General features: G+C 49.9%; 1 protein-coding gene across 2 annotated transcripts; it reads right to left on the bottom strand.

Moving 5' to 3' along the window:
* Positions 1–257: 257 nt before the first annotated feature.
* Positions 258–4,299, bottom strand: LOC129631894 (phospholipase A2 inhibitor and Ly6/PLAUR domain-containing protein-like). 2 transcript variants are annotated; one of them, XM_055553181.1, is made up of 5 exons: positions 4,191–4,299; positions 2,775–2,891; positions 1,238–1,390; positions 705–848; positions 258–512 (listed from the first exon to the last, which is right to left on the bottom strand). In XM_055553181.1, exons 1-5 carry the CDS (start codon positions 4,258–4,260, stop codon positions 394–396), a joined length of 603 nt encoding a protein of 200 aa, XP_055409156.1. In that variant the 5' UTR covers positions 4,261–4,299; the 3' UTR covers positions 258–393. The 2 variants fall into 2 exon arrangements, with proteins under 2 accessions (XP_055409156.1, XP_055409158.1); XM_055553183.1 differs by having other exon boundaries at positions 258–509.
* Between the last annotated feature and the right edge of the window lie 14,684 nt (positions 4,300–18,983).

Raw genomic sequence — 18,983 nt, 5'->3', positions numbered from 1 at the left:
AAGGCAAGTGACACCACAGTCCGTGCCTCAGTGTGTTCCTCTGTAAAATGGGGGCAATACTTTCAGTGTCACTGAGCTGTGATTATGAAATGAGGTACTGCATGGAAAGCACTTAGCATAGGGACCAGGCAGAAAGTAATCCCTTAAAAAAGGTAGCATCTTCCCTTTCTTTCTTCCAAAGAGAGGGTTCCCAAGCGTTCAGACCCCTGCTTTTTGCATCCCATCTCCCCAAACCATAGCACATCACAGACTCAGGATTGATATGTTAACTTGTTTAATTTACAGACACATGGGAACCGTAGGAATTTCTAGAACCATAGCTGAGAAGGAATGGAGGCCAAACACCACATGGGCCTCAGTTCTTCACTCAGCCTTGCCAGAAGCCTGGGGGCTTCAAAGACAGCTGGTCTTCTTGATGGTGAACAAACGAGCGCCTGAGGGCACCAGGGTCCCGGGCTTGGTGTGGCAGGCGGTCTTCATACCACAGCCCCAGGCAGCAAATTTGATACCTACTGGAGGGGATTTTAGACTACAGTCAGGATCCCCAGCCTCCCTCCTCCTAGACCAGGGTCATATGGCCCAGCCACCTTCTCCCCCAGATCTTTGGAGCCACTCTCTCCCTTAGAATCTGGAAGCATGAGGCTCCAGTTCTGGGCCTGTCTGGAACCCATGTGCCCTCCCCCCGAATTCCAGATGCCCCTTACCAGGCCGCACGAGGCCAGACACGGCGACACAGTGGGTTTCCTCGCCAACGCAGAGCGCTTCCGCAGTCGCAGTGCATGTTTCCGTAAAGGCAGCGATGCAGGAAGGACACCGAAGGCCATTCTCTGTATGGTTTCTCACGAACGCTGAAGAGGAGGGTGGAGGGTAAGGCAGTCGGAGACGAGAGTCCCTTTCCCAATCTCCCAACCACTCAGGGGACAGCAGTTGGTAACGGACACTGCATTTTCAGAAAACAATCTTTATTTGGCTGTGTTGGATCTTAATTGTGGCCTGTGGAATCGAGTTCCCTGACCAGGGATCCAACTCCTGCACAGGAACCATGGAGGCTTAGTCAGTGGACCACCAGGGAAGTCCCTGGATGCTGCAGTTTACAGGAGAAGAACCCAAGGCTCAGCGCAAGGAAGACGCTTGCCCTGGTGACAGCGCAGGTCAGTGACAGGTGCTCACAGCTGGCTCTGGCAGAGGAGGGGTGGGCAGGGAGGGACTCTAGCCGTGGGGCTCAGCTGGGGCTTACCGGGCAGGGGGTCCTGGTTGCAGCCATCCTTCTGGCAGCAGCGCCTCTTGGAACCCATGTAGTTCTCATGGTTCACAGTGAAGCTGAAGAGTCCTGATTCACACTGGCTGGATTTCACACACCCCTTGTAGCTGGTCACCGCCAAGGAGGCCTCTGCAGGATGGCCGTGGGCCGGGGGCTCAGTGGCCCCTGGTCTGGACCCTTGCCCTGGGGTGTCTCCCCCACCTTAGAGTTTCCCCAGCCCACTGCTGTCTAGAGAGGTCTCTTCCAGCTCCCCAAATTCAGACCCCTTTTCTGCCTGGGGCATCGTCTGAATGGTTCATTCGGTATGCAACCCATCCTCCCCCAGCCCCCAGGCTGTGCTGGACTCTCCAGGGTAGCCCTTTCAGCCCCAAGGCCACCCCAGTGTCATCCTGCAGGGGTCGCACCTGGAGTGGTCTTTTCCAGACCACCTGTGACTACCCCCATGCCTGTGTGAATGGTCTCTTCGAGTCTTCAGCCTTCCCCTGACCCCTGGAATTCCTTCCACCAAATGCTGGGATGGGGCTGCCATCCCCACCTGCTGTAACACCCATTTCCTTCTCCATCTAAGGTAGACGCTTCTAGATTTCCCAGGGTCACTCCACAGACTTCCTATCTATGGTCTCTTGCTGCCCTTCTTGGCTACTCTCAGGTCTTGCCTGAAGTGGTTTCTTCCAGTCTCCCTGGCCTTCCTCTTCCCCACCATAGACGGGGTGGGCTCCTCCAGGCCTAGGGTTTCTGCTCTACCCCCCATGCTTGGGTGTGTGGGTACTCAGTTGTGCCTGATTCTTTGCGACTTCATGGACTGCGCCCAGGGATCATCTGTCTTTATACGTATCTCTCCCTATGACAATATTGGGACTTCCCTGGTGGTGCAGTGGTAAAGAACCCCCCTTGCCAATGTAGGAGATGCGAGAGACACGGCTTCCATCCCCGGGTGGGGAAGATCCCCTGGAGAAGGAAATGGCAAGCTTCTCCAGTATTCTTGCCTGGAAAATCCCAAGGACAGAGGAGCCTGGCGGGTTACACTCCATGGGGTCACAAAGAGTCAGACACAACTGAGCTTGCATCCGCTTTCTCTTGTCAGAAACAGTCTCTTCCAGCCCGCATCTCTGGGAGACCCCTTGCAGCCCCAGAGAATCAACCTGATCACATTCTTTCCAACTCACCCAAGTCTCTTTTACATCTATCCCTTTACCTTTTACATATTAGACTTCCCCCTTCTCTGGATTTCACTCTTCCCCCATGTCCTTTGCTTTCCTAATTCCTTCTTTGGTAAGAAAGTCTGTATCTGCCCTTTCCCATCCTCTCTTTGGAGTCTCATCTTCAGAAATCCTTGGCAACAGTAGTCTCTGTCATTCCACCGGATTCTCTGTCCACCACCCACCTCGAGATTGCCTTTCCTTCTTTCCTGATAATCATCACTCAAAGGTCCCTCCCAGCCCATGGCGGTATCTGCCACCGTAAAGGCAGCCCCCAACCCCCCAGCATGTGATAGCAGCCCCTGCCCTCTTACTTCTGTTGGTCTCAGTCACAACAACTATGCAGGAGTCCTCATCCGGGGCGCAAGTCTGCAGTTTTCCTCTGCAATTGGGACTGTCACCAACACACACCTCACAGCTCAGTGGGTACCCTGCAATTAGAGAGCAGGGCTCTAGTGAAAGGTGCCGTAGTCTGTGGGCCATGACTCCCGAATCCAGACGGGGATGGGGTGGAGGGGTCTGAAGGAAGAAGGACCTGTGTCTCCCTGGTTTTCATGGTCCGACACTGGCCACTGAACTGGGATGTGTCTGAAGCTCTGCACGGATGCCATGGTGCTGGGACCAAAGCTGCTCTCTGGCGCAGGGCGGAAAGCAACTCCCCTCATGGAGCAAGTTTATCTAATTACAAGGCTGGGGACTTTGGATGCTAGACCCCCTGATAAAGCTTTGGACCTTGAGTGGTCCTGCTGAAGCTTTCCATGGATCTTAAAAAGTTTTTTATAGTTATAATTTTCTTTTTTCTATTGTTGGGTCTGCTGGGTGCCGGCTTCCTGTTGGTTTTTCTCTAGCTGTAGTGAGTAGACGCTACTCCCTCGTTGCAGTTTGGGGTTTCTCATTTGTGCTGGTTTCTCCGGTTGCAGAGCAAAGGCTCTAGAGCATGAGCTCAGGAGTTGTGGTGAAGAGTCTTATTTGCCCCAGTGCACGTGGAAGCTTCCTGGACCAGGGATCGCACCCCTGTCCCCCACTTTGGCAGGCAGATTGTGCCCTGAACCAGTGGGCAAGTCCTTCATGGACTTTTGTGAACCTTCAGGTGCAGCTGGTTCTCGGAAGTGGGATCACCTTCCTTGTGGGGACCAGGCTGTCTACGTCTGGTAGGCAGTGGGCGCTCAGGCAGGGGTACCTGAGAGGAGATCTGCATCCCAGGTCAAGAAGAAAGATCGAGGATTACAGGGATAAGGGCCTGGACTCCTTGGTCCTGAGACAGGAGGCAACTGGGGGCCCAGACACAAGGCATCTGGGTCCTGGGGAAAGTGGAGCTGCCTGAACTCCTAGAGCTAAGGGAGGACGACACTGGGGACCTGAACTGCTTAGAGTCCTGGGAGAAAGGAAATCTCTCGACCTCGCCTCATTTTTTTTCATACTAGTGAAAAATACTAATCATACTTTCATATGATTTTCTAGAATTCAGGTGTCTTATTTTGAGACACTACCTGGGAGACAGGGAGCAGAGCCCATCCAAACCCCTCCTTTCTCCAAGATTTAAACCCACACATTTTTTAGCTCTTCCTCCCTTGGGGACCCAGGCTTTCTCTCGTTTACCCTTTGCTTTCTCCATGAATTTCAATTCCCAGCACACCTCCTCTTTCGCTTCTCCCTTGAGGACCTGGCAGAATGTTCTCTCATACTCCTTGTTTTGAGGGTCCCAGGATTCCAGAGCCCTAGTCACTTACCCAGACCCAGGAGGGTGCAGAGCAGCGTGGTGGCCAGCAAGAAGGTCTCGGGTTTCATGGAAGGCTTCATGATGGCTAGATGAGTGACCCTGCAGGCCCGGGTCCCCAGCTGTTCTTATAGGAAGCTGAGAAGGGGCGGGTCTGGACCTCCCTTACCCCTAGGCTAAGAAAGGATGATGTAAGACCTGGGGTAGGTCTCTGCAGCTCTGAGTGGGGGAGACGGAACCAGAATCCAAAAGGAGTAGTGGCATCTTGTGCCCAGCCCCTCCTCCATGCAGCCCCAGGCGTCTGGGCTTCCTAAACTCTCTTCCATCCGGTCGCACCGCCCTGGACCTCATCCCCTTTTTTTTCTAAGGTGAAGCCCAAGATCAGAATCAGGTCATTTTGTTTTCTGTAGAGTAGAGCAGCTGTTAGGACTCAGGTACGCTCCCCCTTCTCTCCTTCCCCAAGGAGGTGCCCAGTGTGGGTGAGGCCCTACCTGTGAGTACCCAGCAAATCCAGGCTTGTTTTCCGGGCATGCTTGGCTCATACTCCTTTTTCTGTGTTTGGTCTGTCTCCATCTCCGACCCCACCCCACGATTCACTTGGGTCTCTCGGAGACTGAACAGAGGGGTGCTTGTTCAGGGCATGGGAATGGTAGGGGACAGATGCCCAGAGTTCACATTGGAAAAGGAAGGCTGGGTGTGTGTCTGGTTCGGGCACATACTTTGTGTGTTTTATTGAGGTCCTTTACATACTCTCTTGGAGAAGGCAATGGCAAGCCACTCCAGTACTCTTGCCTAGAAAATCCCATGGATGGAAGAGCCTGGTGGGCTACAGTCCATGGGGTCGCCACGAGTTGGTCACGACTGAGCGACTTCACTTTCACTTTTCACTTTCACGCAATGGAGAAGGAAATGGCAACCCACTCCAGTGTTCTTGCCTGGAGAATTCCAGGGACGGCAGAGCCTGGTGGGCTGCCGTCTATGGGGTCGCACAGAGTCGGACACGACTGAAGCGACTTAGCAGCACATACTCTCTCTGCCTCAGGCTTGATCTTCAGGGATCAGAGATTTTGTCGTGTGTGTGTGTCAGTGTGTGTATCTGTGTATGTCTGTGTGTTGGGCGTGGGGAGGGTAGCCAGCCAGCCAGTCATGGAGGGGATCCTGTTGCGGTAGGCTCCCGGCTTCCTGGAAAAATCCACTCAAGATTACTGGTCTCTTGTTTTCCAGGCTTCAGTTGAGGCGCTGAGGATGGTGAATTTCTGCTGGGGACCAATTCTGCAGGCCTAGCCCGTTGTTAGGAGAGCCTGGTGTGAAAGTGACCGGGAGGAGGGGCGAGAGAGTGGTTGCCTAGAGCGAGGCGGGAAAAGCTCGTTGCTAGGGAACTCGGGGGCCTCTGGCCACTCTCCGGAGAGACGCACTAGGCATGCGCAGTCGGGACGTAACTGTCGGCGCGCCGCGGTTGGAAAGGCCCGAGCCTCGTGCGCTTGCGCAGTAAAGGCCTCCCGGGGCGCACCCCCTGTGAGCTCCCCAAACTCAGCCCGTCGTGCATCTTTTGGGTCAGGCGAAGCCCACACGACGTTGACAGGCCGGAGATCCGCCTCCGTCATGTGGTGTCCTGCAGTAGACAGGACTCGGTGAGGGACTGGCGTGGGGGAGGGTGGAAGAAGTAAAGGAATTCGTCAGCGGGCTCTAGAACTTCTGGAGTCTCAAAGGTGTTGAAGGATAATCCGTATGCGGGGTGCCAAGAAAGAGCTTTATTAGTGTTATTATGAATTGCAGTTTGGGAGACACAGATTTCGGTAAACGGAGTGTTGGCAGAGGGAATCAGGAGTTTATAAGAGGACAGAGGTCGCAGGATGTTACAGTTGTGTGGAGAGAATTCTAATTGACTGTGATACACGGAAAGAAATACTTGGCTTTAAAGAAGAAGCTGTCCTGAGTTACCAGAGGGTAAGGGTCTGTTAAGTACCTTGAGTTTCTGGCACATATTCTGGATGCCTGTGTGGATACAATATGTGGTCAAAAGGTCAGATTCCACTGTCAGAATTCCTCAGTGGCCCCCCGGTCAATCTTAGAGCACACTTTTAGCAATGCGGACTTCATTTTGGTTTTCCTTTCACAAAGGGGACTTTGTGGAATTCTAAGGAGGTTCATGGGAGAATTTCTGGGAGGCCATAGGTTATTCTGGAGAGATGTAAGATAGAGGAATTTGCTTTGAGAAAAGGAGGATGTTTTGCTTCCTGGGAAGGAGCAGAGGTGAATTTCCAGGGGAGAATGTTGGAGGGGACTCCAGGTAGAGTGGGGGAATTTATTATTTTAAAACTAGAAGGTTTTTGAATTGGGTTATAGTCAGATAGGAGAAGGCAATGGCAACCCACTCCAGTGTTCTTGCCTTGAGAATCCCAAGGACGGGGGAGCCTGATGGGCTGCCGTCTATGGGGTCACACAGAGTTGGACACGACTGAAGGGACTTAGCAGCAGCAGCAGCATAGCCAGATTAACAACGTTGGGAAAGTTTCAGGTGAACAGCAAAGGGACTCAGACATACCTATACATGTATCCATTCTTCCCCACACCCCAGAGTTTGGGGGGATTATAAGGAAACTGAAACCGGGTGATGTCAGAGGGCTTGAGAGAACTCTCAGACTAATCTGAGAGCTGGGGACATAGCTCTCATCTCTGAACCCTAACGTTCCCTTTTCTACTCTTCTCTCCAGACCTACTGTGCAGAAAACCTTCTCAAGGCAGACACTTACCGTAAATGGCGGGCAGCCTCTAAGACCATCTCTGTGGTGCTCCAGGTGATTCTGCCAGCCGCCCCACCATCTTTCTTTTTTTTCCCCTCTGGGTGGCATGAGGGATCTTAGTTCTCTCACCAGGAATGGAACTGGAGCCCCCTGCCCTGGAAGCTCAGAATCTTAACTACTGGACCCCCAGAGAAGTCTCCCTCCCTCCATCTCCTTAATAGAAATCTGTAGGTCCAGGGTCCAGACTCTACTCTGGAGTTAACTGGCAGTGAGCTGAGGCACTTTCTCTTTGGTCCCCACCACCTCACCTGGACAATGAGCAGTGTGGTCCCTGTGCCCTTAGCAGAGGAGATGGGTGATGCAAGGACTAGGCCAGGAATGAATCCGTGTGGTCCAGGTAGGTTGCTGCTCTTTTCAAAGCCTTATCATCCTCAGTTGGAAGAGAGTAAACCATTGCCACACATTCTGCCTTCTCACGGCCCTGGGCTTAGGACTGGAAGGTGTCTCATATCATCTAAGGCAATCAACCTCATTTTAAAGATGGGGAAACTGAGGCCTAGTAAGGGCCAAAGTGAAGTGGCCAGTCTTAGTGACCATTGTGGAATGCAGAGTGCTTTGCTACGAGCTTGGTGAAGTTGGAAGGAGCAAAGGGAAAAGGGCAGCTTGACCCAGGATGGTGACAGACTTCCCAACAGGCTGTTCCCATCAGGCATGAGGAAGTGGTGGGAGAAGTGAGCTGGCGTGTTCCCAGGGGCTGCCTGGGTGTTGCCCTGCGTGATCTGCGCTCCAGGGAGTCGGGCGGTGGTGGGGCTGTCATCACCCCTCATACATGGCGGTGCTGAAAGCTGAACCCAGTGTGGGCGCTCTAGCCACCTTTTTCTTCTTTCTTTGTGTCCGAATGTTGAATTCTTTTCTTTTTTAAATTTATTCGTATTTGGCTGCATTGGGTCTTAGTTACAGCATGTGGGATCTAGTTAGCTGGCCAGGGTTGGGAACCTGGGCGCCCTGCATTGGGAGCATGGTGTTGTAGCTCCTGGATCTCCTGAGAAGTCTGTGTCTTTTTTTTTTTCTTAATTTTTGGCCACACCACATGACAGTCTGGGGTATTAGTTCCTCAGTCACAGATTGAACCTGCCCCCAGCCCCCAGCGCCGTTGAAGGCACGGATTCTTAAGCACTGGATCACCTGGGAAGTCCTCCACTTCTTGATTTTGGCCACATTCATCCCTCCAATGTAAGGGTGTTTGGGGAAGGATTCTGGGGTCAAGGCCTACCGGATTGTGTTGAATATATTATTGTCTGTCTTATCCAGTGGTTCTGAAAATGTTTTGGTTCATAGAACTTTTTGCAAATGAGAGAAGCTGAGAATTCTCCCCGCAGGAATTATACACAAAGCCACAAGGTTTTGTGAATGATTTTTGGACTTTACATATCTCATAGTTCCCTAAGGTAGTACAGTCAGAATAATGAGAGCTAACAGTTTATTCAGAGTTACTACTGTTTGGGAATAGCCTGGTGGCCAGTGCTTAGGACTCCACTCCATGCCACGAGGCCCAGGTTCAATGCCCAACTTGGGAAAATGCCCCCCACCCCAGAATAAAAAACCCTGCCAGTTACCATTCCAAATGCCTCCTATGGGTTAGTTCATTGAATCCTTAGAAAAATCCCATCACCTCCAATGTGTTATTATCCCCTTGTATGATGAAGAAGCTAGGCCCAGAGAGATTATACAATTTGCCTAGAGCCAGTATTTTCGACTGAGAGAGATGCAGGTGGCTGACAAATTAATCTCAGGTGGAATTCAAGTCCCCATCTCTCCCTCTTACTCTCCCTGTGACCTCAGGCAAATAGTTTCATTTCTCAGAAGCTGTTTTCTCATCTGTCCATGGAAGATAATGTGATGGGAGCCCAGGTTTACCATGAAAATCCGGTGACATAATGTTTGCAAAAGTGCCGTGTCACCACGCAGGTGTTTGTGTAAAGGGGGGGATTCACATGTGTGTATTCCTGGATGATCTTGCTGAGCTCATTTATGATGAGGAGCATCCCGTTTAATTCTGCACCGCTGTTGGAGTGGGAGCAAGAAGAGACCGGAAGTGGGGAGTGAGAGAGCCAGAGGAGCCAGCTGGGGCTCATGTGGTCCATAACTGAAAAAAGCACAAGAGGGAGGCTATACACTGAAAAGGAGTCCTCATCACAGGCCACCTGCTTCAGTCCCCTCCTGCCCCATCACCCCGTTCCTGCTGCCCAGGTCTTCCTTCCTGGGCAGTCATTGTGAGCAGCTTCTGATGTGGTTCCCCAGGTCCCTCTGTCCACATACAAGCATGTATATTCACCCGAACCCCCTTTTTTAAAGTAGAAAATATGTACATGTACCCTTGCTTTTTCCAAGAAACCGTATCTTAGAGGTCCACTGTCATGGCATCAGGTTCTCCCTTATTCTTTTGAATGGTGCATAACATTGCCTTTCATGGATGTGGAACCTTGTTTTAAAATTTTAATTCAATTTTTAAATTTTTTGGCCACAGTGGGCAGCATGCAGTATCTTAGTTCCCCAACCAGGGATCGAACCTGTGCCTCCGGCACTGGAAGCTCAGAGTCTTAACCACTGGATCACCCGGGAAGTCCCTTTAATTTTTATTTTATGTTGAAGTAGAGTTAGAGTTGATTAACAATGTTGTGTTAATTTCAAATGTACAGCAAAGTCTTTCAGCTGTGCATATACATGTATCTATGCTTTGTCAAAGTTATTTCCCACTCAGGTTCTCACAGAGTACTGAGTAGAGTTCCCTGTGTTGTACAGTAGGTTCTTGTTGGTTATCTATTTTAAATATAACTGTGTTCATGTCAATCCTAAGCTCCTTATCTGTCCCTCCCCCTCCTCTACATTTGCCCTGATAACCATGAATTCATTCTCTTGAGTCCGTGTGTCTGTTTCTGTTTTGTAGATAAGGTTTTTTGAATTTTTTTTTTTAGATTTCGCATAGAGACAATATCATATGATATTTATCTTGGAACAGTTTTTTTTAACAAGATGTCTCAGTGTTTGCAGACCTTCCATGTCTCATTTATGCCACTGTCATGAATCCTGTCTTCCTGAGACAGGTGCATGCAGACCTGGGCCCCAGATGAGTCAGGGTGCGCTTAAGCCTTTCTCCTAACGACTGATACGTACCGAATACTCTCTTCTTTCTTCTTGAGATAAAATTCATGTAACGTAAGTTCATTACGTTAACCATTGAAAGTGTGTAATTCAGGGGATTTGGTATATTAACAGCGTGCAGCATTCATTGCAGCGACTAATCCAGAACATTTTCATCACCCCTGCCCCCCAAAAAACCCCAGAACCATTAAGTGGTCATTCCCTATTACCGTCTTCCCACAGTTTCCCTTAGCAACTGCTGATGTACGTTTTTAAAAAAGTATAAAACATGAAATTCAGTTGTTAATTTTTTATTTTTTACTCAAACGAATTTATTGAATTAATCTGAATTTAGCTTTGCTGCTGTATATTTAAATCAACATTTGATATTAACCTTTTTAATATTTAAATCCTAATATTTACATCCTATATGTAAAAAACTATATGATTAGTTTAGTCTAGACTTCTTTTTCTGATTTTTTTAAAAGCTTGAGGTAGGGTTGATTTACAGTGTCGTGGTACTTTCAGGTGTATAGCAGTGATTCATTTATTTATACATGTGTGTGTATATATGTTGTTTTTCCAATTCTCTCCCCTTATACGTTATTACAAAATATTGAGTGTCATTCTCTGTGCTATACAGCTGGTCCTTTTGGTTATTTACTTTATACTAGTGTGTATATGTCGGAGAAGGCGGTGGCACCCCACTCCAGTACTCTTGCCTGGAAAATCCCAAGGACGGAGGAGCCTGGTAGGCTGCAGTCCATGGGGTCGCGAAGAGTCGGACATGACTGAGCGACTTCACTCTCACTTTTCACTTTCATGCATTGGAGAAGGAAATGGCAACCCACTCCAATGTTCTTGCCTGGAGAATCCCAGGAACCGGGGAGCCTGGTGGGCTGCTGTCTCTGGGGTCGCACAGAGTCGGACACGACTGAAGCGACTTAGCAGCAGCAGCAGTCTGTATATGTACCACTGATGTACTTTCTGTCTCTCCCAATTTCTCTGTCCTGAACGTTTCCTATAAATAAGATTGTGCAATATGCCACCTTTCGTGTATGGTTCCTTTCATGTAGTTTTCAGGTTTCCTCCATGTTGCAACTTGCATCAGACCTTCATTCCTGTTTACAGCAGAATACTGTTCCATTAGCTCATATGGTTGGAGAAGGCAATGGCACCCCACTCCAGTACTCTTGCCTGGAAAATCCCATGGATGGAGGGGCCTGGTGGGCTGCAGTCCATGGGGTCGCTAAGAGTCGGACATGACTGAGTGACTTCAGTTTCACTTTTTCACTTTCATGCATTGGAGACGAAATGGCAACCCACTCCAGTGTTCTTGCCTGGATAATCCCAGGGACGGGGAGCCTGATGGGCTGCCGTCTATGGGGTCACACAGAGTCGGACACGACTGAAGTGACTTAGCAGCAGCTCATATGGTGCCTGGAGAATCCCAGGGACGGTGGAGCCTGATGGGCTGCCGTCTATGGGGTCGCACAGAGTCGGACACAACTGAAGCGACTTAGCAGCAGCAGCAGCAGCAGCAGCAGCAGCTCATATGGTGACGAATCTGCCTGCAATGCAGGAGACCAGGGTTCATTCCCTGGGTCAGGAAGATTCCCTGGGCAAGGGAATAGCACCCCATTCCAGTATTCTTGCCTGGAGAATCCCATGAATGGAGGAGCCTGGCAGGCTACAGTCCCTGGGGGTCACAAAGCTTGGGACCTGACTGAGTGACTGATACTTACCTTTTCACTGTTCCATTGTAGGGAATCATACACTGTATGTCCATTGATATGGACATTTGGGTTGTTACCATATTTTTTAATCAGAAATTTTTTGTTTGTCATAAGAAAGACAAGACAAGGGAGTATCAGTGTGTGTTAAAAGTAGAAGTAGCTGTATGTGAAATCAGAATTAGTCATTAAAATACAAAGGAATATGTCCTACTGGATGGAGGGTCCCATGCTTTTAATGTGGCCGAGGCAGACGTGTTGAGTCTTGTTTTTTTTTTTTTGGATGTGCCATGTGGCAGTGGGATCTTAGTCCCCTGACCAGGGATTGAACGCAGACCCCCTGCGGTGGAAGCTGGGAGTCCTAACCCCTGGACCGCCAGGGAAGTGCCAAGATGTTGAGGTTATACCACAAGGATTGAAATTGTGGAGTTGGAGAGCGCTCTTGGCTTGTAGTCCGGCAGTTGGTCTGAATTTCTCTGCCAGTCCTTAACTGTGTGTGACACGTGAGCCATTGATTTTCCTGTCTACATCTCGGTTCCCCATCTGTAAAGCATAAATCCTATATAGGGTGATCATCCCCAATTTACAGACAAAGAAACTGAGGCTCCAAAAGCTGAGCCGACAAGGTGCTATAGCTAGTGTGCAGCAGAGCTGGGCCCAAGCTCAGGAATCAGTAGTGAACAAAACCAAACCAGGCCTCGACCCTCAGGGAGCATCCATAGAGTCATATGTGATTGCAGGCAGGCGTGACAGATAGGCAATTTGTCACAGCGCCATCAAGGAGAGCTTGTGGGGCCAGATTAGAAGCCCATCCAGCAGAGTCTGGTGGAGCCAGGAACACGGGTCTAACATATTGTGTGTAGGTTAGCGGTCTGTTCCACCTTATTGCTGAGAAGTTTCACTGGAAGCGGAGATCTCAACGTGTTCCTCCATTCTCTTGTTGACGGGCCTCTGGACTGTGGCCACTTTTTGGTGGCTGTTTTTTCCGCACCTCGTGGCTTTCAGAATGTTAGTTCTCCAGGCAGGGATTGAACCCAGACCCCAGCAGTGAAAGTGAAAAGCCCTCACCACTAGACTGCCAGGGAACTCCCCACCACTTTTTGACTACTATGAACACAGCTGTTGTGAACCTTCTTATAAAGGCTCTGTACAGAGGTCTCTTGGGGTAACTATCTAAAAGAGTCAAATTGCAGGATCTTCAGTCCTTAGATCCAGGACTTGCCTGTTGGCTCAGTGATAAAGAATCTGCCTGCAATGCAGGAGACACAGGATAGGCAGGTTCGATCCCTGGGTTGGGAAGATGCAGATGCCCTGGAGGAGGGTATGACAACCCACTCCAGTATTCTTGCCTTGAGAGCCCCATGGACAGAGGAGCCTGGCAGGCTATAGTTCATAGGGTCACAAAGAGCTGGACACGACTGAACTGACTTAGCATGCAGGCAGATTTGTTTTACCTATTAGAAATGGACTGGTTTCCAAAGTGGTTGTTCCTCTTTACGTTTCCTTCAGCAGCATGTGCACTTCACACCTCCACTGATGCTTGACATCGCCAGTCTTCATTTATTCATTTCACTGGGCCAGGTCTTAGTTGCAGCTGCACATGGCAGCAGGGTCTAGTTCACTGACCAGGGATCGGACCCGGGCCCCCTACATTGGAAGTGCGGAGTCCTAGCCACTGGACCGCCATGGAAGATCCATGAGTCTTTTAACTGACGTGCATTGAATTTTAAACAGTGCTTGTTCCACCTTACAAAGTACATTCTAACCAATGAGGTTTTCCTTGAACGCACATTCTTATTCTAAAGGTCTTACGGAATTCCCTGGCGGTGCAGTGGTTAGGATGCCACTCTCTTATTGCCAGGGCCCAGATTCAATCAGTCCCCGGTTAGGGAACTAAAATCCCACAAGCTGTGCAGTGTGACCAAAAAGATTGATGATAATCATAAAACAAAGGTCCTATCAGTGTAAAAGGTAAACTGAGGCACATTATAGTTTGAAGACTTCATTTAAGCAGACACTTCAAATCAGACAGCCAAAACTGAAAAATGATTAGAGGTACTTTGTGGGTAGGCTAGGACAGAGGATTTTAGAGAGGAAACATGGAAGCAAAGCAATTATTTAATTGGCTTGAGTGTGAACTTTTTAAATTAGTTTTATTGGGCTATAGTTCCTTTACAATGTTGTGTTCGTCTCCACTGTGCAGCAAAGTAAATCAGCTGCACATACACACAGATCCCCTCACTCCTGGATTTCCTCCCCATTGAGGTCAGCACAGAGCCCTGAGTGCAGTGCCCTGTGCTGTACAGAAGGATCTCATCAGCCGTCTCTGCTGGACAGGGTATCGGGAGGATACCCATGTCAGTCCCAGTGTCCCAGTCCACCCCACCTCCCTGGAGCTTAAACGATTTTCTTACTTGGGAAAATCGAGGGGCTTGGCTGTTCACGATTAGTTGATTTCATTTTCTTAGATTGGAGTTCCAACTCTGGCTTAAATTTTGATTGGTTTACTGCAGCTACCTAAGGCGTTAGAGTCACCCAGTCTAATGGCCTCCTTGATTAAAATTTTACATAAAATCAACCATCTTGGGAAAATTAAAAAGAAAAAAACTTCTTGGCAAACAGATTCAGATCAAAATTCCACCTTTAAATTATGAGAAGAGTCAATGCATTTTTCGCTAAAACTATCTAATCTGGTATGTGGATCTTTATTATTCACCTCTTATCTACCTAGAAAACTGGAATGGTCAGCTCAGGACTTTATGTTTGCAGAGGCTGGAAATGCTTATGTCAGTAGTCTCCCATTCCCTTGAGGTTTTTTAAAATTATTTTTCATTTCAGTTCAGTTCAGTTCAGTCGCTTAGTCGCAAGCCCATGAATCGCAGCACGCCAGGCCTCCCTGTCGATCACCAACTCCCAGAGTTCACTCAAACTCACGTCCATCGAGTCAGTGGTGCCATCCAGCCATCTCATCCTCTGTCGTCCGCTTTTCCTCCTGCCCCCAATCCCTCCCAGCATCAGAGTCTTTTCCAATGAGTCAACTCTTTGCATGAGGTGGCCAAAGATCGGGGTTTCAGCTTTAGCATCATTCCCTCCAATTACTACAATTTATTTATCAGTTTTGCTGCACCAGGTCTTCACTGCTGAGCGTGCGCTTTCTCTAGTGTCAGCGAGTGGAATTTACTCTTGTTGCAGTGTGCGGGCTTCTCATACAAAGGCTTTGCTTACTGCGGAGCACAGGCTTTGGTGCCTGGAGTCTGTAGTTGTGGTGCTCGGTCTCAGTTGCCCTGAGGCATGTGGGATCTTCCCAGACCTGGGGTGGAAACTGAGAGCCCCGCACTGGCAGGTGGGTTCTTACCCACTTACTTGTATACTGTGTGTTTCCTAATAGCAGTTTGTTGTAGTTCAGTTTCTTAGTCGTGCCCGGCTCTTTGCAACCCCATGGAGCGCAGCACGACAGGCTTCCCTGTCCTTCATCGGCTCCTGGAGTTTGCTCAGACTCGTGCCCATTGAGTCAGTGAGTCCACGATGCCACCTAAACTCTCACCCTCTGCTGCCCTGTTCGCGTTTTGCCATCACTCTTTCCCAGCATCAGTGAAAGTGGAAGTCACTCAGTTGTGTCTGACGCTTTCCAAGCCTATTGACTGTTTGTGGAATTCTCCAGGCTGGAATACTGGAGTGGGCAGCCATTCCCTTCTGCAGGTGATCTTCCCACCCCAGGGATCAAACCCAGGTCTCCCGCATTGCAGGTGGATACTTTATCATCTGACCACCAAGGAAACCTTCCTAACATCAGAGTCTTCTCCAATGAGTCAGCTCTTCACATCAAGTGGCCACAGTATTGGGGCTTCAGCATTAGTCCTTCCAATGAATATTCAGGGTTGATTGACTTTAGGATTGACTGGACTGATCTCCTTACAGTCCAAGGGACTCTCAAGAGTCTTCCCCAGCACGACAGTTTGAAAGCATCAGCTCCTTGGTGCTCAGCTTTCTTTATGGTCAAAACCTCAAGTCCGTACATGACTACTGGAAAACCCATAGCTTTCACTATATGGACCTTTGTCAGCAAAGTGATGTCTCTGCTTTTGAGTATGATGTGTAGGTTTGTCATAGCTTTTCTTCCAAGGAGCAAGCGTCTTTTAATTTCATGGCTGCAGTCACCATCCCCGCAATTTTGAAGTCCAATAAAATACAGTCTGTCACACTTTACAGTTTTTCACAATCAATATATACAATCTTTGTGTGTCTGAGTCTGCAGTTTGTGGTTTCTACCAACCCTTAAACATGGCAGCCTATTTCCTGATGCCTAATGGTGTGTGTGTGTGTCTGTGTGTGTTAATTCCACTTTGGGTAATACATTGGTGGAAATTCTTTGAGGGGCTGGTTTGAAGTACATTCCTCCAAAGACGATCTGCCCCGGCACCAGGTGATACTACATATATGGCACCACTTAAGAGTTTTCAACTTGGGTCTTTCCGCACTGACAACTAGTTAGGATTTTTGCTCCAAATCGTTGACAGTAGAGATCATGGATGAGAATACTGCAGTGGGTTGCTATTCCCTTCTCCAGGGGGGTCTTCTGGACCTAGGGATCAAATCCAGGTCTCCTGCATTGCAGGCAGATTCTTTACCATCAGAGCCCCGAGGGAAGGCATTATTGGCTAGGAGTCTGCAGAGAGGCAGAGAGAAGTTTTCATGTTTTGTCTCTTGTCCCCGCAGAGCTAAGGCCGCCCACGGACTCCCCCCACAAGGCACATTTCTCCTTCATTTACCCACAGCAGGAGAGCTCAGCTCTCTGCACTCCTGAGAGTTCAGGGGTGTCTCCTGAGAGGCCTGTCTTCCTGAGTGGGCGCTCAGGCTTTGTTTCCCGTCCTCTCCTGCTCCCGCCACATTGTCGTTCAGTTGCTAAGTCCTATCCGCCTCTTTGAGACCCCATGGACTGGAGTGCGCCATGCTTCCCTCTTCTTCACTATATCCCAGAGACTGGTCAAATTCATGTCTGTTGAGTCGGTGATTCCATCTAACCATCTCATCCTCTGTCACCCCCTTTTCCTCCTGCCCTCAACCTTTCCCAGCATCAGGGACTCTCCCAGTGAGTCAGCTCTTCACATCCGATGGCCAAAGTATTCCCACCACCTAGAGCCCTTTGAAAATCAAGCTCTGTGCCACTTGAATCAGTGACAAGGCAGACACCAACTCAGTGCCACCCATTGTATCAGTCAGGGTCCCAGCAGGAGGCTGAAACCACAGCAGTTAGTTTACCAGAGAATTAATATAAAGAATTAGTCAGGAGGTGGCTCAGTCAGTGAGAATCTGCCTTCAATGTAGGGGACACAAGTTGGATTCCTGGTGTGGGAAGATCTCCTGGAGGAGGAAAGGGCAGCCCAGTCCAGTATAAGTGTGTGGAGAATTCCATGGACTGAGGAGCCTGGCGGGCTACATTCCATGGGGTCGCAAAGAGTCGGACACGACTTCGTGACTAAAGCACCACCATTGACTAAAGAGGACAGAAGACGCAGGTAGAACACAGAAGCAAGTGCTGGGAGCAGCCACCACTCTCAGGGTTGGAGGAAGAAAAGGAAGAGGCTGCCATTACAGAAATGTGGGTGTTTTGAAGCTTGGAGGTGAACCCCTGGGGCTGAAACTCAGATCCTGAGGAGAGGGTGATCCCCAGCTGATTCTGGTCTTACCCTGAGAACGTGCGGTGAGGCTAGTTCTGCAGGTCCTGGGACACTGCAAACTGGATTCACCTGCGCGACCCCGCCCCGACCCTTCCCCCCCGCCCCCCCGCTGCCCCCACTACCAAAGTGGCCTCAAGCACACCTGGGGTGCTGAACACGTGACCTGCATGATCCTGCCTCACTCCACCAGCCTCGCAGCAGCTGAGGCTCTCTCTCTCTGGCTCCCCCTGCTGGCCGAGCCTGTCGAGGGGCAGCTGGAGATTAGAGTTGTGCCAGCATCCCAAGCATCCAGGGCGCGCGGCGCTCGCTGTCCTGGTGCAGGCTGGTCGAGATGCACGCGGACGCCAAGGCAGTGCTGGCGCTGCAGGTGCCCGTGCAGTGAGAGGTGGGCTGAGGGCCTGGGCTTCCGTGTGTGCCCAGGGCCCTAGGTGCCTGGCTCTGCCAGGGGCTGAGGACTCAAAATCCGGTGAGAGGGAGAGGGCACGGGGTCCAGACTCTAGCATGGGAAGTTTGGGCCTGAGAAATCGCAGAGTGAAGGCTTGGCTGTCAGAATCCTGGGTGCTTGAAGGGAATGAGGGCTCTGACTAGGGGCTGGAGTGCGTGACATCTGGTCACCAGGGTTCCTGGGTCCTGAAGGGAAATAGAGTTTTACGGACAGGATTCCTTATTTCTCTGGGGACCACCATCAGACTATGGAACTCCTCAAGGGAGTTGAGGGTTTGGACTCCTGGAAGGGGGCTATCTTGGTCTCTCAAGAGTAGAAAGTATATCTAATAGGTGTCTAGTCCCCCTGAGGAGGAGGAGGTGGACGCCCTAATTGCTGATGAAGGCGGTCTCCTTCACACTGGGGATTCTGACATGAAGGAGGGGGCTCTGGGTTCCCCAGGGAGCTGGAATCCTTGGGCTTCTGAGCCACAAAGGGTATACGATGTAGGTTTCTGGGGTTGGGGGATAGGCCTGTATCCAAAGAGGGCTTTAAGTCTTCTTTAGGGGAAGGACAGTTCTCAGAACTCCTGGCTCCCCAGAAGGCTGTGGTCCTTGCTTCGTAATTCATGGCTGGTGAAAGGTCTCCATGGATAGGAGGGAATTGGGATCTGTGTGAGAGAAATGGGGACCCTTTGGTCCCTCTTGGGGAATAGGAATTCCATCTGCAAGTTGGTAGCGAGGCATCTCTCTCTGGGAGCACCCAAACAGAAAAGACTGAAGACTCCCTTGTGGAGGGATCACTAGCTGACCTCAGGGTGAGTCTACGCGGCACCTGCAGGCTGGCAGGCCCTTGAAGGCAGAAATTCAAGGAAAGAAATTCAGCGTTGCCACTGGCAGAAGCAGAGGAGGTCCAAAAGCCTCATCAGCTTAGCTGAATTTCCTCCTTCTCTGGATAACGATAAATGTGTGTCCATTGAGGTAGGGAACCATGAAGCCCGGAGAATCAAGGGGGTGCTTTGCCTGTGGTGTTTGAAGGAGTGAATAAAAAAGTAGAAATTCTGTTGTGGGTCTGTCTTTGGGGTTT

This window comes from Bubalus kerabau, chromosome 17 (genome assembly GCF_029407905.1).
Source record: "Bubalus kerabau isolate K-KA32 ecotype Philippines breed swamp buffalo chromosome 17, PCC_UOA_SB_1v2, whole genome shotgun sequence".
NCBI lineage: Eukaryota > Metazoa > Chordata > Mammalia > Artiodactyla > Bovidae > Bubalus > Bubalus kerabau.
The sequence above is the reverse complement of the archived record's forward strand: the minus strand, read 5'-3'. Positions and strand labels throughout refer to the sequence as shown.